Source organism: Mus caroli, unplaced genomic scaffold (assembly GCF_978045245.1).
Source record: "Mus caroli unplaced genomic scaffold, Mus_caroli_1 scaffold_12, whole genome shotgun sequence".
Classification (NCBI taxonomy): domain Eukaryota; kingdom Metazoa; phylum Chordata; class Mammalia; order Rodentia; family Muridae; genus Mus; species Mus caroli.
The window spans coordinates 72,522,843-72,548,760 of NW_028227267.1; the positions used below are offsets into that span (position 1 = coordinate 72,522,843).

The 25,918-nt window shown below is 44.9% G+C and overlaps 1 protein-coding gene and 1 long non-coding RNA gene across 10 annotated transcripts in view; one reads left to right on the forward strand and one right to left on the reverse strand.

Moving 5' to 3' along the window:
* Window positions 1-967: 967 nt before the first annotated feature.
* LOC147001916 (uncharacterized) lies at window positions 968-24,288 on the reverse strand. 3 transcript variants are annotated; one of them, XR_015044688.1, is made up of 4 exons: window positions 24,174-24,288; window positions 11,391-11,570; window positions 4,587-4,761; window positions 968-3,759 (listed from the first exon to the last, which is right to left on the reverse strand). It is a non-coding gene; the product is annotated as an uncharacterized LOC147001916 (long non-coding RNA). The 3 variants fall into 3 exon arrangements; XR_015044687.1 differs by lacking the exon at window positions 968-3,759 and having other exon boundaries at window positions 4,027-4,761; XR_015044689.1 differs by lacking the exons at window positions 968-3,759; window positions 4,587-4,761 and adding an exon at window positions 8,690-10,917.
* The window catches only part of Tsc22d1 (TSC22 domain family member 1), a 91,559-nt gene continuing 86,414 nt past the window's right edge, over window positions 20,774-25,918 (forward strand). For 4 of the 7 annotated variants that reach the window (XR_015044685.1, XR_015044686.1, XM_085828785.1 and 1 more), the window contains exon 1: window positions 21,093-24,312. Coding sequence is in view for 5 of the 7 variants with exons in the window: in XM_085828785.1 (XP_085684911.1) it covers window positions 21,419-24,312 (2,894 nt within the window). In the remaining 2 variants the exon portion in view is untranslated. Of the gene's footprint in view, window positions 21,048-21,092; window positions 24,313-25,918 lie in introns of those variants that run through there. The other 3 variants (XM_085828783.1, XM_085828782.1, XM_085828786.1) reach the window with 3 other exon arrangements.

Here is a 25,918-nt window from a genome sequence, read left to right on the forward strand (position 1 = left end):
GTACTGGTCTCCATTTTCTGTACAGTAAGCCTCTCTGATGAGGGCTGACAGTTACACACCTGAGAGCATGAGGGATGAGTTCTAGAACGCAGTTAGGAATTATGCTGCTTTAGAAAAATGATGGTGTTAGGGTCTTCGAAGACCCACAACCTCACCAGCCCCAGGTACATGGGTAGGTTTCTGATACCAGGCATGATCTCCTTGCTCTTGAATGGGCCTTAAATCCAATTAGACAGCTTTTGGTTACCACCAAGATACAAGTGCTAGGATTCCATCTTTAGGGATATCTTGCCATGCTGGTCCTTGCTGTGGTCCACAGGCCTCACAGCAGGGTAGGACTATTGACTGCTTGCCGCCCTGGGCAGCTTGCACTGTGATGTCTCAGACAATGGAAGTTAGCCTGTAGAAAGGGGCTCATCCAAATCCCGTGTCCTAAGTGTATGACGTCAGCAGCAATGGAGACTGACCTTTAACCTCTGACAGGTAACCACGGGAAACAGCAATAACCTATATTCTGGGGGAATCACTTGGATTACCAAGTCCAACAACTTGGAAGGAGGTTTCTCGTGCCTGGTACTAGAATTTTTGATAGTTTATGGCTCCTGAGGGAGCATTATCAGCCCAAGTGTTACAACTTAGTGTGGTCTGAATCTCAACTACTACTGACAGACTAATTCATATAGTGCCTAAATCATTCAAATATTCCAAAGACCCCTCATGCGAAGCTATATACAATTGAATCTTTCCACCAGATTTGTAAGACGGTACAGTGGGGAAAGGTGCCTGCAATGCAACCTGGCAATTGAGTATAATCCTCAAAACCCAGATAAATGTGGAGAACACAGAGCTGTCCTCTGAATTGCACACATGTGTGGTAACAAGCATGCCTGCACACATACACAAAACACACACACACACACACGCACGCTAAACCATGTTTCTTTTTTTATGCCTGCCTGCACACATACACAAAACACACACACACACACACACACAGGCACGCTAAACCATGTTTCTTTTTTTCTTATACAAGTATAGAACTATGACCTCTTTAACAAAATCCTCTTCGGCTTTGTGTTAAGTTCGCTCTGGATCCCAGACTTATCAACCACATATCTCCAGTGAATTCAACTTGACTGTGAATACTTTCCTTAATTAATTCATATCTGTATTTATGTTGTATGAATGCCATTATTCATAGGCCTCTAATGAATAGTAGATTCTGATGGGTGCAACCCTATTTTCTCCCATTGTAAATCTCCGGAACATTTATGGGTGGGCATAGTAGGTATTCATTCAATATTTTCTAAAAGAAGGATCTTAGCCAGGCCTGATGGAGCAGGATATGATGTCAGCTACTTGGGAGACGCATAGAAGGCGTATCTCAGTTCAAGGTCTTCCTGGTTCAGCCAACAAGGGAGAAGAAAGGGTAAAATGGGGATGGTTGATTCTGTGTCATATATTTTCATTATTAGATGTGTGTGTGTGTGAGAAGGGTGTATTTGTGGGCATGTGTGCCACACTGCACAAGTGAGACCAGAAGACAACTTTGCAGAGATGGTTCCCTCCTCCCACCTTCACTTTGGGGAGGCAAACTTGGGTCACCAGGCCTTTGAGACAAGGCAATCACCTTTACCATCTGAACCATCCCATTGGCTCTCACTTCTTATTTATTCACCATGGCTGCCTAGCACCCAGCCTACCTTCTTTCAGTGGTGGCATCCTCATTTGGCTGTCATCTGATGGCCTGATGTTCAGATGGCTCTCCTTCCTCTAGCCAAGGAGAGAGGAGTTGACTTTAGTTATCCCAGTCTAGTTCTGTCTTCTGGAGTCACTGATTCCATAACGAGCCGTTGGTAAGGTGTTCAGAGTATGGAGACCTAAGTGAACTTCCTGATCTATTTCCCCAATGCAGGCCCATCCTCTTTTCCATTTCCATTTCCTTGCAATTTGTCCAACAATTGTTCTTGCTTAAGTCTACAAGGCTGGAAAACCAAAACTAACTGGCAACTGGGGATAAATGCAAAATAAGGCTTGGGATGAGATCCACTGAGCCTATTTTCGTTCCAAAGACAGCCACTAAGAACAAACAATTCCAGCTTAACCCTGAATCAAAATGCAAATTAGCATTCAATCATCTCAGCACATCTCCAAGGATAAAATAATCATGCCATAAGACAGCGATGGTAAGGTAAGAGTAATATTCCTTTTCAAAAAGAATTTGCTCTAAGTGGCAGCTCAGACCTTGGGGAGTCTGCTGCAGGAGGATGGCTAAGCATTCCAGGTTGGGTTACAAAGTGAGATGCAGTCACAAAACAAAACAAAACAAAACAACCAAAACTCACTTCAGGATTTACATCACAGTTTTAGGTTCTGAGGAGAAAATGTTTCTTGCAAGACAGAGCTTTAGCTCCTGATTTTACAACGTAAATGGTATGTTTCTTTGATAATTACACATCTTTGGCATGGCTAGAGGATTTTCAGTTTGAATTAAACCTCTCAACTTGTCTAGTCTCTCTCTCCCTTCCCTACTGACTTGACACCTTGGGATTCTCTCTTTTCACTGCCAAGGATTAAATTCTCTGTGAAAGCCTGGAAGGCAATAGACATCTGTCCAGAAAATGAGATACAAAACTGTCCAACAAGAGAAAAGAAATGTCAAGGCTTACATGAGAAAATAATTGGACTCTCATTCACACTGGGAAAAAGTCTGCTTTCAAACTGAGTTTCTTATTGACTTTTTTGGTCATAGTAGAATCATCATTTATGCCTAACAAGAAACTGTTACTCTTCCTTTGAAAGAAGATGCCAAAGTTTGGCATATCTAAGTACCAAACAAACATCTCCATAGTGAGTGGCTTGCTGCCAACATCTGGTATGTCCAGGAATCCTAAATGATGTCATATCCAAGGCTCAACCAAACATGCCAGACTCTCCATATATTTGAGCAATAAACATGATTTAATCAGCTGTCTAAATGTTTTAAAAGGCAAAGTACCTATGATTTCAACAACTCAAAATGTGGAATGGGATGGCTGTTGGTTCTTACACTTACTGCACAATGAAGGTCTGTTATCCCCATCCTGATCAGAAAGTAGTCTGTATAGAATGACCCACCTCCTCGTGCTGCCAGTTAGTTGGACAGTTAATGTTGGTGAATAAGTGATTTCAGGCAGAATGCTGAGTTAGAACTCAATCCTAATTCTGCTTGTGGTTCTGGTTTTACTGAGTCCTGTTTGGGTGGTGAGAGTTGACCCCCATCTTCTCTTCTCAAACCACACGTGTATAAACATGAGATGTGTTGAGTTTAAAGAGCCCATTGTATATGGCTGTTTCAAATTTTATTTACTCACATTTGTGAAGTCCTAAGTTGTTCCAAAGGAAACTGATGGCCTGTTTAGACTTCATGACAAGAAAGGTCATGTCAGAGTGATGAAATTGTATCAACTCAACTTTAATCAGCTGTTTGGTCTATTGGTCCAAAAGCTCACGGTAAGCCAGAGGCTGGGTATAGGGCAGAACACAGTGTGATGAACAAGAATTAAACTGTAGCTGTTAGCTCTTATTTTTATTTTATTTTTAGCAGCTCCTTGGAAATATCCTTTATGTATATTCATTTGCTACATGAAATGACATCAAATTTTTCTGTGTGAGAAAATGTCACTTGAAGGAAAACCACTTAGGCTGTTGTGTCAGAGCTCCCTTAGTGGAAAAATCTGAGGTTCCTTTACTGTTCTTAGAACTGCTTGGGCCTTCACTCTAGAAAAGCAATTATAAACATCATTTTATGAAACAAATCATTAATATTTGATGAATGACTCCATCGTATGGACCAATATGGTCACATCCATCATGTTTCTCAGCTATGCCTACTTGTGTTCACATAGGATAAACATGGAACAAACCTTGAAAGATGACAGGAGTTCACTTCTGTCTCATTTCCCAGGAAGAAAGAAGAGCAGTGGAAACTGAGTTCAGAGAAAAAGTTAAGATAAAGAGGCCAAGCAATACACACATACACACACACACACACACACACACACACACACACACACATGCACGCACATACACAGGGATGTGTGCACATATGTCTTTCTTGAAAGGTGACATGATTTAATGGCAAAAAACCACATTTAAATGGCAAAATGAACAGGAGACACATACTCTAGGCCCCCATGATATTTTCATGTGGGAGAACATTATCATTAGATCCTTAATACCCTGGTTCAATCCCCAGCACACACATGGCAGCTCACAACTGTCTATAACTCCCGATCCAGGGCATTTGACGTCATCAAATAGACATTCATGTAGATAAAACAGCAATGGACATAAGATACATTTTAAATAAGCTTTAAAACACTAAACAAAACAAAACTGTCTGAACTTGATCAACTGTCCTAGCTCAGAGAACTGAACTTCAAGATGAAGAATGAAGTGGGCAAGACAGATAGGAGACATTCAGTGGCTGGCTGGGTGCAGATGTAGTTTCTATGTAACCCATAATGGGATAGCTATTTTCACCACAGCCTCAGAAGCACAAACCTTGCCCCAGAGAAAGGAGGCTATTCGAGTCTTCACCTTACCATGCAAACTCAAACTTAAGGCCCTCATCATCCCAGCAGCTGCTAGGACTCCAGCTCCCTCCAGGTAGGGCAGTCAGGAGGCCTTGCCACAGCAGGAGAACCCTTGGCAGCAGGAAGAACTGTTCAGCTAAACTGTCTCTTGGCCTCTCTTCTGGCTTTTGGCTCTGACCTACATCTGCCAAAAAAAAATCATATGTAACCCATTGTAGAGAACATGACAAATACTTAGATATATTTCTAATAACGCATAGTCTTACAACCTAGAGTGATGCTTGCCAATATTTTGGGTTGGCACAACATTTTATCTAAATAAAAATGCAAATGTTCATTTAGTTGGGCTCACTGTATATGTAAATGTTTATATATATATATATATATATATATATATATATATATATATATCCTTTAACCTTAAATTGTGAAGGTTTGTGTTCTAATAGCATTCTTTGTAATCATTGTACATACTTGTTATAAAATAATAATTGTAGAGATCAAACAGGAAGCTAAAAATGGTAGGAACGCTAATCTAAACGTTAAATACGATCCCAGTTACCAGTTTTCAAATTCTCGTGGTCACAGGGAAGAAAGCACAAATGAAAACTTAGAAACTATGCTGTAGGCTGTATTCCCTTTATGCCCAGTTTGCTAGCACAAAACCAAAGAGGTTACTTCGGTACATCTGTGAAATGATGAAAACTGGTTGTCAGGAAGGATGTAGTATAAAAAAAAAATCACATCATATGGGAAAGATTGGCATAGTCTGTTAAAAGATAGAAATCCCCAGCTTTCTCGGTAGTGCCTAGAGAAAACATATACAAAGATCCTCAGACATCACATTAGCACAGTAGTTTTTTAATACACAGTGTAGTTTCTGACATTGGAGAGCCCTATACCACTTTCAGGGAAGACTCACACAGAGGTAAGTAGTACCACACAGTCTGTGTCTGATGCTTAGACAATTGTACTTCCTGTAACCAAAAGGGTATTCTCAAAGACAGAGAGAGAAAAAAATGAATCCTCAGTATTTTGTGTCTGCAGGAAGCTGGCCACCCCCACTCCCAGTCTTGTCAGAGCTATCTCCTATTTCCCAGGTATACCCGGGATGTGCATGGTGGGGCATGGATAGCAGCTCCAGGCTACAGGGGGGATGGAAAAGATAAGACTGTGGGCACTTGCCGTGCTGGGCTATGGAGTCAGGTACAAGCTGAACTCCAATCCACAGGCGGCCACTCTTCTCACAGGTCAAGTCCCTTAACTTTAGGCTTCTCTGTCTATTGATACAATGAGAAGAGTAAAACCTACTTCTCAAACAAGTGTTTATGAAGTTGATTATTGTTATTTTTTTTCATGATTTCACACTTTGTTGTAGCATCACCATTTTCAGTGACACAACAATCATATAACACATTTCTATTTGCTTTCTTGGTTTAACCACGGAAATGTGGGTCGGTTTAGTATGCTCACAGGTTCTCGTCCTTGCTCATTCCATTATCCCTGATCTGTTGTTTGTGCTAAGCAACCATTCTTCTACCCCAGGACTTGCTGCTTGGTGGTGAATCAATTTCAGAGGCGACACCAATCACACTCCGCAAACATTCATGGAACAACAATTTCTCCAATTATTTATGATGTTTGAGATGATATCTTGCCATCTAACCTTGATTGGTTTGGTATTCACAATGCAGCACAGGTACCTCTAACTCCTAGCAATGCCCTTACTTCCTGAGTGCCGGATTACAGATATGTTCTACCCTGGTTGTAACTGTTTTAAACTGAAGCAGTATTGTAGTAGTATTATGGAGTTCATGATCTGCAGAAGACCATAGACTCAATTGGGATAATTCACCAACTTTATTGATACTACTAACAGAACCGTCTCCGAGCCAAATTTGAGATTGCTGAGAGAAGTGGGATGAGGGAAGGATTGTTAAAGGTGCCACAAAAGGATCTTAAGCATCTACATAAGCAAGCCAAGAGATATTTTGCTTTGCCAAGATCAGGTACTCAAGGTGACCTCAATACTGTCCTTGAATGTCAGCATAAGGAGTTCATAGATGCCAAAAAGGCAGTCCATCTTATCATAACAAAGTAAATGGTCATTTTTGGGTGGGAGTCACTGAGCCAGGGTTACTGGGAACTTATCTTGTAGGGATTAGAGTCAGAGACAAATGGCTGCTGGGTACTAAGCTGAATGCCTAGCACACACTGGAGTTCCTCTAGCTGTCACAGCAGATGCTAAGCATTGGAAGTCATACATCTAGGAATTAAATAGGTCCTGACCCACAAGAAAGTGAAAGGGAGTTGTCTCAAGATAACCCGAGAAAGGCTTAGGCACAAATGAAAATTTCAACAGAGAGTGTTAATAAAAATGTGGAACCAGCCGGGCGTGGTGGCGCATGCCTTTCATCCCAGCACTCGGGAGGCAGAGGCAGGCGGATTTCTGAGTTCGAGGCCAGCCTGGTCTACAAAGTGAGCTCCAGGACAGCCAGGGCTATAGAGAGAAACCCTGTCCTGTCTCAAAAAACCAAACCAAAAAAAAAAAAAAAAAGTGGAACTGTAGGTTCCACACGAGTTAAAGACAATGGCTGTTTAACTTTAGAAAGCTTCCAGACTGAGAAAGGATCTAAGTTAAGAAAGCAGAGAGTCACAAGTGGAATTGTGATTTGAAGTGTTGATCATTGTCAAGTCGCATGTTAATATAAAATGTTGAGCAAGACATTTGGTTACGCTCAACTTTAATTTCTCTATCTGTAAAATAGAACCCTGGGGTCTCAAACAAACAAAAAGTCTCATACAGAATTCCCAGACTTGCTGGGCAGTGGTGGCACACGCCTTTAATCCCAGCACTTGGGAGGCAGAGGCAGGAGGATTTCTGAGTTGGAGACCAGCCAGCCTGGTCTACAGAGTGAGTTCCAGGACAGTCAGGGCTACATAGAGAAACCCTGTCTCAAAAAACCACTCCCCTCAAAAAACCCAACAACAACAACAACAACAAACCCAGAATTCCAGGACTCAAGAGAAAAATTATAACAGAAATTACAAACTCCCCTTACTTGTGCATTATATAAAAACTTATGGGTTAGGAAAATAATGGTGATTATTGGTAATTAAAATGAAATGCATAAGTAAAAATCAACTCATTTTAAGCATACAATGAATTGAAAATAATGAGCTACATAAGCAATTCAGAAAGTCAGAGTGGCTGTGGTGGCTTGTGACTATAATCATACTTCTGGAGCTGCTGAGGCAGGAGGATTGTCATGAGTTTAAGGTTAGCCTAGGCTACATAGCAAGTTCCAGGCCAGACTGGGCTTCAGAATGAGACTATTTCAGAAAACAACAAAAGTTCCATAAAAAAATAACTAACTAGCAGACACTGGGCATGGTGATGCCCTCCCAGAGTCCCAGCACTCAGGAGGCAGAAGCAGAAGCATTAGAAAGCTAGAGGACAGCCTGGGCTACACAGTGAGTTCCAGGATAGCCAGGAACCTGTCTCAATAACAGAATGAAACTATGCAAATCCCACAACGAGCTGGTAGGAAAAGAGAAATTATGGAATTAATACGTGGAACTGAGGAAATGGAAAAATGATAGAAACGGGGACAATCAGCTCACATGAGAATAATCCCGATATGGAAAACTCTAGAAAGAAGATTAAGAGCTAATTTCGCTTATGCATTTTGATGTACAATTTTAAATTTAAGTACTAAGAAAAAAAATCATGTAGTTCTGACTGTATCTGTCATTCAAATCACCAAATGGTAGGATGTTAGGTTACAGTCATTAGGAAAACAGCTAGGGCCTCCATGAAAGACAACGGCGACAACAGGTTATGTTCAGGAGTCGGGTGTGCCTAGGCTTTATTTTTAGTTTATGAAGGCACGGCTGTGTCTCCCAAATTAAAACAACAGCAATTAGTCAAGCCAGGGGCCTTTAACCTTTAAAGGTTTGTCTGGCCAGGGGTAGGCTTCTTCCTCTGACAGACTTTAAGCCAGTCTCCACCCATGTGCAGAAGAGTATGTGAGAGTTGTTACAACATTTTTTTTTCTTTTTTTAAGATTTATTTATTATATGTAAGTACACTGTAGCTGTCTTCAGACACACCAGTAGAGGGCATCAGATCTCATTACAGATGGTTTTGAGCCACCATGTAGTTGCTGGGATTTGAATTCAGGACCTCTGGAAGAGCAGTCAGTGCTCTTAACTGCTGAGCCATCTCTCCCTCCCTGAGTTGTTACAATCTTAAGAGCCACTCACAAGGCAGCACTGGAGAGTTCTGGTCATTCCCTTTTTCTAGAATGTACTACTTGTTCCACACCTGACCCTGTCAGCTTGATGCTGATAACTGTTGCTCTAGGTTCTGCTGGCTGCCTAAGCTTAGCACAGCCTAATGAAGTGCATGGCTCTAGCCATTCCATAATGATCTCTAATGAAGTATGGAGGAAAAGGTAGCGTGTTCTGTTCCACATTAAAAAGGAGCTACATTTAGTCAATTCCTTAATGAAAGTTTGATGGTGAAGAAGCCTCAGGACAATAGAAATCAATTTTGTTAACTTTACTACTAGGAAAAAAAAACATTTATAGAATTTTCCTAAAATAGGGCTAAAAACTATAATAGAATTTGAATTAAATTTAATGACTGTATTCTCAGTCAATGGGTTTGCTTGCCTAAACTCTTTTCTTTTGGTCTAGACCAAACCTGGAAGGATTCCCAATCTTTTGTGCACATGCAGCATGTGACATGGGGATGGACCCCACAGGTATTCATTGTGGTTGGTATTAATGGCCCAAGGGGAATTCACATTCAGAGAGTCGGGTGTTCACAGTCAGAGTCTGTGCTGGTTGGTTTGTAAGGTGACACAAACCTACATGTCTCTGGGAAGAAGTCTCAGCTGAGGAATTGCCTCCAGGAAATTATTTTGTGGGCAAATCTGGGATTTTTCCGGATTAGCACCTAATGGGCTTGTTCCAGTCTGAGTGGCACCACCCTGCTCTGGGGATCCTGGGTGATATAGGAAAGCAGGCTGAGCAAGCCGTGGAGAGCAAGCCAATAAGCAGCACCCCTCTTCGGCCTCTGCTTCAGTTCTTATCTGCAGGTTTCTGCTCGGATTCCTGTCCTGAATCCCAGCATGGATGGACTGTGATGAGGAAATGTAAGCTAAGCAAGCCCTCCTCACCCCACTACGCTGGTTTTGGTCAGTGTTTTATCACAGCAGTAGGAAGCAAACTAGGACGTGGTTGTATCAAAAAATACAGGGCAGAATGCAGTTCAGTTTGTCCACATGCTCTGATCTCCTGGCTCTGGGCTGCCATGGAGAGCCCTGTCAATGTCACAGGGCAAGTGGGTCTGAACATCTCAGATGGCCCCTGTCCCTGGTGAGGATGGGAGAAAATTTCAGTCCAGTCCAGCTGATAACTTAGGGTAACTTGTAAACATAGCACACTTTCTCCTTGTGAACTGTTCTCTCATTACATAAATAATGCTTTGTCATGGAATAAAGTTGGTGATTGCCAATATAAAAAGGATACTATTTTATTCTCTGCACAGCTGGGTGCTATTATGACATTTAACAGCCTTGGCTGTGTGTGTCCGTCCTTTGGTGTGTTGTCAGTGTCCCCACTTCCTAGTAAGTGTCCTGTACTTTCCTGGTTTATAAGAGTTAAATTTAGGTATATCACAGACATAGTCTTCCTTTTGGGCTGTCTCTGCCCAAGTTTCTGTCATCAACAAACAATCAAAGAGTAAAAGTGAAACAGCACATTGAGACAGCTAACCAACACGCGCATTTTCTCAGGATCCCATCTTACTGGTGACATGATAGCGTTGCCACTTGTATCAGACCCTCACCATATGCCCATTCCCTAGTGGTCCTATGTGCCAGTGAGGTCTCAGCATCATAGGTCTTGAACGGTATTGCTATTATTTCACATTAAAAGCAATCTTTCTAATTTCCAAAGATCTGTTATTGTACTTGTAAGAAATTAGCAACTCCAGAGGGTTTGCAATGACTTAGATGACTCTGATCACTTTTAAGAGAAAAAATATCTTTGGTGCAACCAAATTGTATTCCTGCTTTCAATAAGTTTGCGTAGACTCTGGGGGTGGATCAGGGAGGCTCCTCCCCTCATGCCTCCACTGCCCATATGTATGAAAACAAACTACGTCACATGTGATTCTGTCCCCTAAAGAACCAATGTCAGGCTTGGTGGCATATGCCTATGTACCTGCCACTCAGATGGCTGGAGCATAAGAACTGCCTTTGGTTTGAGGCCAGCCTGGGTTACACAGTGAGTTTAAGGTCTTCATGGACTGCACAGGGAGATCCTGAGCCTGAAAACCAACAAACAAAAACTAACCAATTAACCAAACCAGCTAACCAACCAATCCCCAAGAAGCCAACAAGGAAAGAACAGACACACACACTCCAAACCAGCCAGCAGACACTGAATTAATGACATAAAATTTGGATCTAGGGGCTGGTGAGATGGCTCAGTGGGTAAGAGCACCCGACTGCTCTTCCGAAGGTCCGAAGTTCAAATCCCAGCAACCAATGGTGGCTCACAACCACCTGTAACTCCCTCTTCTGGAGTGTCTGAAGACAGCCAGCTACAGTGTACTTACATGTAATAAATAAATAAATAAATAAATAAATGTTTTAAAAAAAATTGGATCTAATCATAATCCATATTTCCCCTCTTCTAGTCCTTACCGATGTGGCAGCTCATGAATTGTTATATATTTTTGACAAATTCAACTTACTTTGTGGGGAGTAACATTTCTTAACCTAATGAAGTAAGAAATACCTGCTGTTTGATTCAGATGAAATCAGCCACTGCTGTCAACATGCATTTGCCGGAGGTTTAATGTTCTTCTCGCCTTTCATTTCTTAGCTCCGTGCTTCTATGGCAGTACCATTCATGACATAGGAGTAATGCATGTATCAGTCCAGGAACACAACTCACCGAGCACCTAGGATCAGCAGCCTGGCAAAAGGCATTAGTAGTTGACTCCTGTGGCGTAATTAGCACAGGCAGATAATAAAATATTACTGGTCTGGGGTTCTGTTAACATGGAAATGACTGTAATTTCTAATTTGGAGATAGAATGAGGGGGCACAGCAGTGGATGGGAAGGGAAGAAAGGGAGGGATTGAACTGTTGTCTCTTCAACAATCGTCAACAACTTCACGTTCAGAGGATGCATCTAAGCCAGTGTTCTCAACCTTCCTAACACTGTGGCTCCGTCATATAGTTCCTCATGCCAAAAAAATAACAACACACTATCTCATTGCTACTTCATAACTGTAATTGTGCTACTGTTATGGATCATAATGTAAGTATCTGATATTTGGAGTATCTGGACCCACAGGTTGAGAAGCATTGATTTCCCAGCTATTTGAAAGCATATTAGGTATTACATGAGTTTCTAATTCAGTACAAGTGGTTTATAAGATGGATGCTGAATTAATGTGTCGTTAGAACACAATCCTGATAACAGGGCCACGGGCAGGACTGGGCAGGAATAGTGACTTGTATGGGGCCAGAATCTTCTTGTTAGATTTTTCTTGAATTTCACACGTTTTGTATTATATATAATAAGGGAACAGGAAGCAAGAAAGTCATATTTCAATCAATTAGCATATTCACTAAAAATATATTTGGCTACAGAGTAATTATCATTAAAAAAATTGAAACTAAGCATGGCAGATCTATTCCTGTAATCCCCCAACTCTGGAGGCTAAAGCAGGGGGATCAAGAGGTCAAGGTCAGCCTGAACTACACAGCAAGAACCTACTACAAGAGGGGAAAATGAATACTAAAACATCATGCGCTTGCACACATTTGCAATATGCAATGTGTTTAAGAGTGTTTTGCAATGGCTTAGAACATGCTATATAGACTAAGCTGGCTACACTCCTCCATGGAAATCCTCCTGCCTCAGCCTCCTGAGTGCTGGATTAAACTCATGTGCTACCACAGCTACTTAATTCTGAAAACGGATCTATTATAATCAGCAATTTAGTTTCTTTATTCTAACTTTAGTTATATAATAGAGTGATTTAAGATATTTCTTTTAAAATTTACATTTGTGTATTTATTTGTATGTGTGTGTGTGTTAACACATGTATGTCATGCCCACATATCTCCACAGAGGTATGGAGGTCAGAGGATAACTTGTAGGAGCCAGTCGTCTAATTCCATCATACAGGTTTGGGGGACTGAGCTCAGATCATCAGGCTTGGTAGCAAGTGCCTTCCCCTGCTAAGCCACCCTCCTGGCTCCAATGTGTGTGTGTGTGTGTGTGTGTGTGTGTGTGTGTGTGTGTGTGTTTTATTGATTTGGTCATAAATGAAGTACAAAAGAGTTTACTTGAAAAAATGAAAAATAGCAGACATTTCATTAGGTATTGAGACTTCTGACCAGCAAACAGGTTGTAAATGTTTTAGACATAGTAAGTCAAACTTGTCCAACGATCCACTTTGTCTGTAATTACTCTGTTCTCTGTGGGTGTCTTGTGAGCAATGTGACCAGTCACAAAACAAAGATCACCAAGGAGGTGCCTTAGAGAATGCCCACAAGCTCAGCTGACCAGAAGATAGATATAGATATCACACGTCCAAAGGTCGGAGATGTAAGGAGAGCATTTCCTGACTTCACCAAGGCAGAGGGCTCCCAGCTCCTGTCCCCACATCAAATGCTACACCTAGGCAGGCAGTGATCAGAGGACATACACCAACTCCAACAGATGTGCCATTTCCACTCAACTCTGCCTCTTAAGAAATGCTTTTTGGATGGTGTTACATAAGAAAGAGAAGTCAGCAAGTTGTTGGGCATAATGAATTTTACAGAGATCGGGTCAATGCGACAGTATCGGATACCCTGGTCAAAATCTTAGTAATGAGCTCGCTTTCTGATGCTAGAATTTCCAAGCCCAATCTCTTTCAGAGTCACCCAAAAAGCCTACTTGTAAAGGTCAGATGATAAATTATATTGACACCATTGCTGTATAATGTGGGACTCAAAAACAAACTCCCTGCAGGCATATATTAAGTTTCTATCCTATTCCTGAAAGAATAAAGCACATTTAGCCCCTTTCTCAAGATATCTTCCTTTAGAAGGACTTCAAAACTGTGTTTTAATTTACCAGCCAGTTAGGATCAACACTGGGCAGAGTTGAATGTCGCTCGGTCTTCACCCGAAATAAACACTGAGATCACTGTAACCTAGCCTTTGTATCTCAGTTACAGGCAGGCAGGCCTTCTGAAGACATCAGTATTACGCCGCTGGTTTGGAATCATCACGTGGTGTCAGACTTGCCTGTTCCTAACGGGGCCAGGGCGCCCGGGTTCTCTCCTCCCATCTTTGTCGGAAGGTTTTGCTGGCAGCTTGGCAATTAACTTTAGATTTAACTTGGTGAAGAGGCCGAGTCAGGATTACATTTCATTTTCTTGTATGTGACAGGTATCTTTGTGTTGCATATAATACTTTTGTTGAGCATTTCCTCCTAAATCCTGCACTTTCTTCAGATATTTGAGTCTATTTTATCATTCATGTAGAACAACACTGTAGGTCACCTAGTAGTGAAATAGAAGTTACTTCTAAATGTTCGTGATGCTAACAGAATTTTATTGTGTTTCTGACCACAATTTAGCTTGCATGTATTTAAGGTATTTTAAAACCATTTTTTTGTGGGGGGAGCAGCATAGTGTGTGTGTGTGTGTGTGTGTGTGTGTGTGTGTGTGTGTGTGTGTATGTGTAAGTCAGAGGACAGCTTGCAGGCATTGGTTCTCTCTTCCATCACGTGAATTCCAGAGATGGAATCAAGTCCTCAGGCTCTCAGCACACACTTTTCCCCTCTGAGCTATGTTGTTAGCTGTCTGCCCACCCTGTTTGGGGGCGTGACCTAATTCTGTCACCTTATCTATCTTGAAATTTTGTAGCCAGGTCACAAACTCTGAGGGATACCTTTGAAGATTTTATTTTTTAATGGCATTTAAATATTAAAACCAAACTGAAACGACAACAAAAAAGCCCTCAAACTATTTTGGACCCTAAGATACTGACTTTCTGTTTGTCTTCCACAACAAAATTAAATGGAAACAGTAATTTGAACATGCTACTAAAAATCGTTATCATTTTTTTCCTGAAGGTTGTTAGAGCAGAGAAAATGAGTGAGTAAAAGGTATTTCCTAAGGAATACAACCTGTCCTTCCCCCTCCTCTTCCTCCTTCCCTTCCTCTTCTTTCTTCCTCTTCTTCTTCCCCTCAACCCCCCTTTTAGAGACAGGGTCTCACTGTGACAGCTCTAGCTGTCCTGGAACTCACTATGTAGACCAGGCTACCTGCCTCTGCCTTCCAAGTGTTGGGATTAAAGAGGAGTACCACAAAGCCTAGCAACATCCTTTTCCTTTTTTTAAATTTAAGCTAGATCAAAACTAGGCATGTAGTTCATGGGTAGAATGTTGGCTTGGCGTGCATGAGTCCCTGTGCTCAACACACATGAAACTAAAGTAAACCAAATGTATGTTTTCACAAGAGCAACAGAACTACTAACCACAGCAATAGCCACAGAATTCTGTTTTCTACTCTTCTTCACAAAATTTTCACTCTTCCTCAATAAAACTTCTCTCATTCTTCGAGTATAAATTTATAACTTCATTTTTGGAAACTGTATTAGTCAGGGTTTTCTAGGGTCACAGAATGTCTTTCTATATTGAGGTAATTTATTATGATGACTTTACAGTCTGTAGTCCAACTCCCCAACAACCCTTAGCTGTGAATCGGAAGTCCAAGAATCTAGTAGTTGCTAATCTAATAGTCCCAAGAGGCTAGTCTTGTTTCAGCTGGTCTTCTGTAGAAGTAGGTTCCAACAGATGTGCTGGCAAGTAAATGCAAGCAGAGACTCCTTCTTCCCGTGTTCTTATGTAGGTCTCCAGCAGAAGGTGTGGACCAGATTAAAGGTGTGTGCCACCACGCCTGGATCTGGGACTTGTTTGGTCCCAGGCTGACCCTGAACTCAGAAATCTCCTTGCCTTAGTCTTCTGGGATTAAAGGCAGATACTACCTTGCCTGGGCCTAAACTTTTCATAGCCACTATGCCTCAAGATATCTGTGCCAAGATTCAAGTCAGAAACTTGTGTCTTCTAGTCTCAAGATCTGGATCACAGGTGGGCCCTCCAATTCTGGATTGTAGTTTATTCCAGATCTAGTCAAGTTGACAACCAGGAGTAGCCATTACAGAAACCTTATCAGATAATATTACTTGTCTATCTCTGATTCGGATAAGTTTTCTTTCATTTCCTTGCTTTTTCTAGTGCTTTCAGTATTGTATAATTTTAAGTGACTAGACTGGGCATCCACATCTTATACTGTATCTTACAGGAAAGACTCTCAGTGTCTTCCCATTCACTAGAATACTAGTTACAGACTCTTCACCAATGGTCTTGGATAACTTTCCTTATATAATTAAACTGTCAACAGATTCTATTAAGAAAGGATGTTGAATAATGACAGATGACTCGATGTTATGAATCAGTTGATATAATCATGTGTGTTTTCTTGTCTGTCAAAGCGATACACCTTACATTGACATATATATATATATATATATATATATATATACATATATATACACACACATATATATATATGTGTGTGTGTGTGTATATATATGTATATATATATATATATATATATATATATATATATATATATATACTTATGATATAAGCTAGCTGTGTATGCCAGAAATAAAACACCCACATTCTTGAGAGTTAAGACTAATAATGAACTTCAGTGTTTGGGAAGGTAATTACGACGATGGTTGCTTTGGATTATTTGTGGTACTTGGACCACATAGTTCATAGTGGCTTGAGTCTTATTAGCATCATGATACCAGCAAGCGTGATACAGGATTTTCTTTCTACAGTTAAAAAGATGCACAGATGTTAACGGTCCTTTAAAAAGAACATGTTCGGAAGAGAAGCTTATGCTCTGTCTATAGGCTCTTAGGAGCATCGGAATGCTAATTGCTCAAATACGAAAGCATTTATGGTATCCTATACAGAAAATATGCCTTACTTATGTATGATTAACACCTTTCTTCCAAGCATTGGCATCTCTTTCAGTCAGTAAAGGCTCATCCAAGGTAACCAAACCATTGCTCTGCTCACTTATGGCCACTTCCTAGGTGGCCATAGCAGGTCCCTACAGTTTATGTCCTTCCCTGGAATGTCTCTCCACTAGGAGAAAACAGTACTTATAGATTCTCTGGAGCTGTCTAGCTAGGAGAATTCAAACTCGTGTCTTTGGTAGAACTTAAACTTGAGTTGAGTGCTTGAGTTGACAGGATCTTGAACTATGTTTTGGTGTGCAGGCTGCCAGGGTTTGCATCCTGGCCTGGCTAGTAGCCAAGCCCTAAGACCACAACTTCTCTCCCCTTACTTGTCAGATGGGGACAATTATAGTGCCCACTTTACACAGTTGTGGGGATTAAGTGAGCTGAAACTCTTAGCACATAGAACAATGGTGTAGTTATAGAGAGCGTTAAGCATGGGCTGTTATTATTGGTGAGATCTGGAGGGAGATATGGGGACTGAATCCAGGGCTTTCTGTATGTTACAGAAGTGCTCTACAATGGAGCTACATTCTCATCCCATGACTAAAGCCTTAAAAAAAAAAAAACAAAATTAACATTTTTGGGAGGTCTTACACCAGAGCCCAGGTTGTCCTGGAATTCACTATGTAGTCCAGGTTACCCACAAATTTGGGCACTCTTGTCTTGGTCTCCTGAGTACTGGAATAAGATATCATCTCAGCTCTTGACTTAAAACTTTTTTTTTTCTTCAAGTTATAGGTATATAACAGAAACTAGAGTAACAAGGTCTCACTATATAGCCTTCACTGGCATGGAACTCATTGTATAGACCAGGTCGGCCTTAAACTCAGAGATCTGTTTGCCTCTGCCTCCCCAGTGCTAGGACTAAAGGACTGTGCCACCATGCCCAGCTGGCTTGAATCTGTTTGAAACCTTTCTTTTGAAAGGAATTTCTCCTCCCAATCAAAACCCAGTGGGATGCTGGGTTATCAGAAGGAACACGTGCATCCCATGAGGCCCTTTCTACACGGCTTTCCTTTTCCAACTTTGCATAAGGCTTTCGTGTGCTTTACTTTTTAGCTGTATCATCAAAGTGATAGCAGGCTTTGCCTTGGCCAAGGGATGACAAACTGCCATTTGCCATGTAAAACTTTGACTTAAGGCAACGTTTTGGGGTCTAAGGGACATGCTCTTTCTCACGACAGTCCAGAGAAACGTCTTTCTGTCCATCTACATCCTTCTGCAGCTTTAGTCCATTAGGGCAGCTTCTAGTGTCTATTAGAAAAACTGCTGAAAGAGCATGTCCAATATGCATTTCAGAAAGTGGTGAGTCACTTGCAACAAAAGCTGCTGGGGGTTATGTCCACAGATGCAGGTGACTTCCAGATAGTGCAAGACAAGAGATCTTTCTTTCTTCTTCTTCTTCTTCTTCTTCTTCTTCTTCTTCTTCTTCTTCTTCTTCTTCTTCTTCTTCTTCTTCTTCTTCTTCTTCTTCTTCTTCTTCTTTTTGAAATACAGGTCTCCCTATGTAGCCTGAATGACCTAGAACTTAAGGTCCCCCTGCCTCTACCTCCTCAGAGCTGGGGTTACAAGTTATGCCACCATACCCAGTGAAATGATTAAATGATTAAATCTGTAAAATACTCAAATGGCTTCAGTTGTACAGGTATTAACATACTGAGACACAACACAGTTTTATGTTTTTCAAAATGACTTATCATCTATTACTTCCAGAATTTGTGAGCACATACTTTTTACCTAGCAGGGAACTCTCTTATTAGGAAGTGGACAGGCTGGTGAAGGCTTGTAATTACAGCACTCCAGAACCTAAAGGCGGGGTACAGTGAGTTGAAGGTTACCCTTCCATCTCTATTGAGACCCTCATCTCATTTTTTTAAAAAAATCAAAATAATGTGAATTTCACCTGTTTTGTAGGGGACATGTATGAGGTGGCACGTGTGACAGTTTGGTACAGACCAGATAAACGATGCCAAGATGTCATATCTATCAACATCAACAGTATATAGGTGACATTCAAACTTTTAATGTACAGAATGAGGGGTGCTAAGCTGCTGGTAACAGTTTTGGTTTTCTGTTTGTTGGGTGTTAAGCTTCAGAAATGAAATTGGTGATTTCCCGAGTCAGAGGTCTATCTTCTGATCAATCTGTATCCCCGAAACTTAAATTAGAACGGAAACAAACCACTCTCAACCCCTTTCACCTCCGCTTAAAAAATTTCCTGGGTGAGATTTACATTCTTGGTTAGAAGCAAAGCCCTGCTTTGAGAGGTTTTTGACATGTAATACTTCCGAGGCAGCTAACAGAAAATTGTCTCCAAGCAAACCTACCTAAATCCATTAAATCTAGTTTTAGTTTAAAAAAAGGGGGGGGGCGGCACTTTAGCAGTCTTTTTGCTTTTCTAGCCCTAAAAGGCGTTCTTTACAAATTTCCTTTAAATTCCACTAAACCCAAGCCCTAACCTTTTACCTCTCTAAGGGCCACAGCAAGGACACAAAGACAATAAATGGCTGGAGGGAAGCTCCACCTGTTGGTTGGTTAGCTGGTGGGGCTGGCTGGCTTCTTCCCACCCGATAAGGAGGGACAGCAAGGACCACTCCCTTTTGTAAGAGCCTTCCCTTGGAGGGGCTTGGGAGATTCCCTGCAAACATCCGTGCCATATGCTAGCAGTCTCGCCCCTGCCCGTCAAAGGGCGAGGGACCGCGTGGCAACTACCACCGCTCTGCACAAAAGGTACCACTGCTGTGGGGGAAGACACCCGACTCCATCGGGGCATCCCCGGAAGGGGCGAGGGTGGTGCGGGTCGAGGGGGAGCCCAAGTTGCTGCTTGGAGAAGGAGGAGGAGGAGGGCTCCGCCACGCGCCGAGGAAGAAAGCCTGACTCATGTCGTGGCAGCAGCGGAGGGCTCCTGGGAGCTGCAACTCGTGATGCTGCTGTTGCTGAGGAGAAAAGCCTCATTACCCGTTCCGCAGGCCGGGGCGGGGTAGCCACCGCCCCAGGGCGCGCACACCCGAGACCTAGCGCTCCGCACCCGCCTAGCCGCCGGGGTCCGCGTGGGAGACAGCAGGGAACACGCCTAACCTGCGCGCACGCGCGCGGCGTGGTTTCCCCCCCACCCCAGCCCCACCCCAGCCTCTCCACGCGACCCGGATTCGCTCGCTCGCGCGCCCGAGTGCCCCACCCCCCACCGCCCTCCGGCGTCGGCGACTCCGCCGGCCTTCGGCAATTTCCGTGAGAGACGGAGCCGAGAGCTCGGCGCGGACCGAAGACAGGCCACCTCCCCTGGTCAGACCCGGCTTTATGTCTGCAGCGCCGGCGCGCACGCGCAGACGCCATCTTCCCTCCTCTCCTCCGCGACCCCTCCCCCCCGCCACCTCCTCCTCCTCCTCCTTCTCCTCCTCGGTCAGAGCTCGACCCTCCTCCTCTCGCGCTGGGGCGCTGGTCCCTCCTCTCTTGATGCCGCGAGAGACCAGGGGATACGGAGCAGCCCGAGAAGAGCACTAGTAACAACCATCACAGCCCCCTCCTCGCCCGACGCCCTCCCACTCCCCCGCCCCGCGCCGCCACCGACCAACCCCACCTCTCATTTCTTTGAACGGCGTCGGCTGCAGCCGCTGCACCAGCCCCGTCTGGCCGCCACCGCCGCGAAAAGGAGCCACCGCCGCCCGCGGCCCCCTCCCTCCTTCTCTCCCTCCCTCCCGGTCGCGGGAGCAGCTCGGTGCCGAGCCAGCCGGCGGGCCGAGAAGAGGACGCGAGCTCGCCCCTCCGCTCCCGCGCACGTCCCGCCGCCCGCCGGAGCAGCCCGGGCGCCGGCGCCCTTCCTCTCCGAGGACGTGTGCCGAGCCGAGCGCCTGCCCCGAGGGAGGAAAATGCTCGGGCTCCATGGCTGCCAGTGATGGAGCGGTCCCTGGGCTCCCGCTGCTGCTGCCGCCACCGCCGCCGCGCCCCGGCCGCGCTCCGCGAGGATCCGGCGTCTCTGCGCGCCCGCCCGCGCCTCGTTGCTGGGCTCACCGTACCGGGCGCCCCGCCGCCGCCCCGCTCGCAGCCGCACCGCCCGGGCCCCAGCCGCGGCCAGCCTTTCCTCCCGGAGCAGCCGTCGCGAGCCCAGGGGGTTTGAGAGGGGCCGCGGGCCGCGGGGGGAGGCCCGAGCGGGGCCGGCCGCGCCGGCAGGGGAGGTTGGAGCGACGCTGAGCTCAGGGCTCGCCGGCGGCCGCGGCGCCGGGGGTGGCGAGGGCCGGGGCGACCGCTCGCTCCGCGCTGCCTCGGTGCAGGACGAGCGGAGGGGCTTTGCAGCGGCCGTCGCCGCGGGAGGAGGGGGTTGAGCTGGCTCCGGAGTTGGCCAAAGAAGGTGGGCATTTCTCGCTTCTCCTCGCCTCCCCCGCCCCCTCCTGGGCTCCCCTCCCTCCCGCCCCGCACCCCACGTGAAGCGGAATATAAAGGGGGGTGTGTGACTGGAGGGGAAAGTGAATGGCGAAGGACTGAAGGGGTCCCCCTTCGGTTCCCCAGCCACCTGGTTCACCCGGTTCATCCTCCCTTCCCGAAGCTAGCCCTCGAAGGCACGAGCAGCCGGCGCCTTCGGCAGAGGAGGAGGAGGAGGAGGAGGAGGGATCGCGTCGGGCGGAGCTTCAGGTCCTGTTCGCCTCTCCGGCTTCTCCATACAAAGATTACGGTGCAGAAGGAAATTGCTCTTGCCTTCTCCGCCCCCCGGTACCCAGCACAATGCACCAGCCGCCGGAGTCCACCGCCGCGGCGGCCGCTGCTGCAGACATTAGTGCTAGGAAGATGGCGCACCCGGCAATGTTCCCTCGAAGGGGCAGCGGTGGTGGCAGCGCCTCTGCTCTCAATGCAGCAGGTACGGGCGTCAGTGGTGCTGCTCCATCTTCTGAAGATTTTCCTCCTCCTTCGCTGCTCCAGCCGCCGCCTCCTGCTGCATCTTCCACGCAGGGACCACAGCCTCCGCCTCCACAAAGCCTGAACCTCCTCTCGCAGGCTCAGCTGCAGGGACAGCCTCTTGCGCCAGGAGGAACTCAGATGAAAAAGAAAAGTGGCTTCCAGATAACTAGCGTTACTCCGGCTCAGATCTCTGCCAGCATCAGCTCTAACAACAGCATCGCGGAGGACACCGAGAGCTACGACGATCTGGATGAGTCGCACACGGAAGATCTCTCTTCTTCCGAGATCCTCGACGTCTCCCTTTCCAGGGCCACTGACTTAGGTGAGCCTGAACGCAGCTCCTCAGAGGAGACTCTGAATAACTTCCAGGAAGCTGAGACACCTGGGGCAGTCTCTCCTAACCAGCCCCACCTTCCTCAGCCTCATTTGCCTCACCTTCCACAACAGAACGTTGTGATCAATGGGAATGCCCATCCCCACCACCTCCATCACCACCATCACCCTCATCATGGGCACCACCTTCACCATGGGCACCATCATTCATCACATGCTGCTGTGGCCGGTCCATCCATTCCCGGAGGGCCACCCTCGAGCCCAGTGTCCAGGAAACTCTCTACAACTGGAAGTTCTGATGGTGGTGTGCCAGTCGCACCTCCTCCTGCTGTACCATCGAGTGGCTTACCAGCATCAGTGATGACGAACATCCGTACTCCAAGTACTACAGGCAGCCTAGGTATAAATTCGGTTACTGGCACGAGTGCGACGAATAATGTTAACATTGCTGCTGTGGGTAGTTTCAGTCCCAGTGTGACGAACAGCGTGCATGGTAATGCTAATATAAATACAAGCAATATCCCTAATGCTGCTAGCATAAGTGGTGGGCCTGGAGTTACCAGTGGTGTAAATTCGAGTATCTTGAGTGGCATGGGCAATGGTACCGTTTCTTCCTCTCCTGTTGCTAATAGTGTCCTTAATGCAGCTGCAGGTATCACTGTGGGAGTGGTTTCCAGTCAGCAGCAGCAGCAGCAACCAACAGTTAACACATCGAGGTTCAGGGTTGTGAAGTTAGACTCTACTTCTGAACCCTTTAAAAAAGGTCGATGGACTTGCACTGAATTCTATGAGAAGGACAACGCTGTGCCAGCTACAGAAGGCGTGGCCATCAATAAAGTGGTGGAGACGGTGAAGCAAACCCCCACCGAAGCATCGTCCTCGGAGAGGGAGAGCACTAGTGGGAGTTCCGTGAGCAGTAGTGTGAGCACACTGAGTCACTACACGGAGAGTGTGGGAAGTGGAGAGATGATGGGAGCCCCGGCTGTGGTGGCGCCGCAGCAGCCGCCGCTACCACCAGCGCCTCCGGGTCTTCAAGGTGTGGCCCTCCAACAGCTAGAGTTCAGTAGCCCTGCTCCACAGAGTATTTCTCAGTCACAGATGTCACAAGTACAGTTACAGCCTCAAGAGTTGAGCTTTCAGCAGAAGCAGACTCTTCAGCCTGTCCCTCTGCAAGCCACCATGAGTGCCGCAACTGGTATCCAGCCTTCCCCTGTCAGCGTGGTCGGCGTCACGGCGGCTATAGGTCAGCAGCCTTCCGTTTCCAGCCTGGCTCAACCGCAGCTGCCGTATTCTCAGACAGCTCCTCCCGTGCAAACTCCTCTTCCAGGGGCACCACCCCAGCAGTTACAATACGGGCAGCAGCAACCAATGGTTCCTGCGCAGATAGCCCCAGGCCATGGCCAGCCAGTGACTCAGAATGCAACTTCAGAGTATGTGCAGCCGCAGCAGCAGCAGCCAATGTTTCAAGCAGCAATGTCCTCTGGGCAGTCCAGTTCCACGGGCACGGGGGCAGGAATATCGGTAATTCCTGTGGCTCAGGCACAGGGGATCCAGCTGCCAGGGCAGCCCACAGCAGTACAAACACAACCTGCAGGGGCACCTGGGCAGCCCATTGGCCAGGCTCAAACAGCAGTGTCCACTGTACCAACTGGCGGTCAGATTGCAAATATCGGTCAACAGGCAAACATACCCAGTGCAGTACAGCAGCCCTCTACCCAAGTTACACCTTCAGTTATTCCGCAAGGTGCTCCTCCATCTTCACAAGTAGTCCTACCTGCTCCAACCGGGATCATTCATCAGGGAGTTCAAACCAGTGCTTCAAGCCTTCCACAACAATTGGTCATTGCACCCCAGAGTACCTTGGTAACTGTGCCTCCCCAGCCACAGGGAATAGAAACCGTGGCCCAAGGGGTTGTTCCCCAGCAGTTGCCCACAGGTAGCCCTCTGCCCTCTGCTAGCACTATTTCTGTTACAAATCAGGTTAGTTCAGCCGCTCCTTCTGGAATGCCTTCTGTCCCAACAAACTTAGTTCCACCACAGAATATAGCACAACCCCCAGCCACCCAAAATGGCAGTTTGGTTCAAAGTGTTAGTCAATCTCCCTTGATAGCCACTAACGTAAGTTTGCCTTTGGCACAACAGATACCACTAAGTTCTACTCAGTTCTCTACACAATCATTAGCTCAGGCCATTGGAAGCCAAATGGAAGATGCCAGGCGCCCAGCGGAGCCCTCCTTAGGCGGCTTACCTCAGACTATGAGTGGTGACAGTGGGGGAATGTCAGCAGTTTCAGATGGGAGTAGCAGCAGCCTAGCAGCCCCTGCTTCTCTCTTCCCGTTGAAGGTGCTACCGCTGACAACACCCCTGGTGGATGGCGAGGACGAGAGGTAAGATCACGTGCTTCTGCAGCCATCGGGCAGTTCCAGGTTAATCTCTCAAGTAGCGATATGTGTGGGTGCAGTTAGTCTGAAGATATATACACACATCTATACATATGTATATATACCTACACCTTTTCGTTTGCATGTGAGAAGTGCATATTCATGGTAAGTTTCCCAGAGGAAGAATGTCACGGAATGGTTTGAGTGGTTGGGAGGCAGACTAGGTTATGACAATAATGTTCACGGTAGTTATAAAGTGAATATGACAAATAGACTTGGGGCTACCAGGTAGCTTTTATTAGTTATAAAGTGCTTTTGAGAGGATTATGAAAAGCGGCTTACATTTTGTTATCCCACGAAATAGTTAAAGCTATTCTTTGGAGCTACTAAAATCTTGATGGTGATTTCTTGTTGGGGGTGTGGTTCCCACGTCCGTTCTTGCTGTACAGCCCTTTTCTTTCCTAGTAGGTTTGATCTCACGCTGTGAAAGATACAGTTACCTGCTTGCCCTCCTAAGGCACTGTGGGAAAGATGACCTAATCTGGGTGATATAGGCTGCCCTCAGACGGCTGTTAGCTTTTGTACCAGCTTCTGTAAACTTTGTCCGCACAGAAGAGGAATGTGCGCCTTAAAGCGTATTTTCCAAGGGCAGAATACCTAGATTTATCCTCGGTAGTCAGTGATGCTGTACAGTCTTGTCTTCTGATAGTAGATACCCGTGGTAGCCATTTTAAAGAGTGAGGTCTGTCTTACAAGGGCTGATTTTATACTGGCTTATCTGTCCCACCTGTTTTCTCGCCAAAAGACAGAGAGGCTAAAAGTCAGTATTAGGCCAGCATTTTTTTTTTTCCAATTATGCTGGAAATAATATGCTAAATCACACTTGTGAGTCAGACTGCCAAGAAGCTGTGAACTTTGATTTTATATTACTTTAAGATTCTTTCTTTTTTTTTTTTTAAAAAAGGAAAGTTCTTTTTGCAAGTTTGCCAGTGTATATAAACAGAGAATAGAAGTGTAGTAGTTGTAAAAAGACTTCTTTTTCACTGAAGTTTTGAAAAAACATTTAAGATAGTTAATTATTTTAGGATTTTTTTGGAGATTTTTGACATTAAACTTTCAACTCTTCTAGTTGAAACATTTATATTCTATTTGTATATTTGTGGGTTTACTTTGAAAAACTGAAAATGTTGCAAAAGAGTTTTATAAAGAGAAAACAAGGCCATGTGTTCTGGTGAAGTTTTCACTATTTTTTTTCCCAAGTCATTTAAAAGATAAAAAGGTTATGATAATTGAAACAGGTGAAAATACTTTTTTAGTGTTTTTGTTTTTCTAACAGTCATATACTTAAATTTTGTCACTAACTAAATGTAGTCCTTACCCTCCTACAAAAGTACCTCACAAGATGGACTCTTACGTGCAGTTATAGCTATTGTTCAACCTTTAATTTTATCTTTATCATTCTGATCCTCACCCGTAATTTTAGTTTAAGGAACTATTTACTCTAATTTTTTTGTTTCCTAAACCAAAAGGGTGTGAACTGAGTGAAGTTCCTTGTTAAAATAACTATATAATAGAGATGCTAACCTAAGACGCGAGAGACAGATGACCTAGA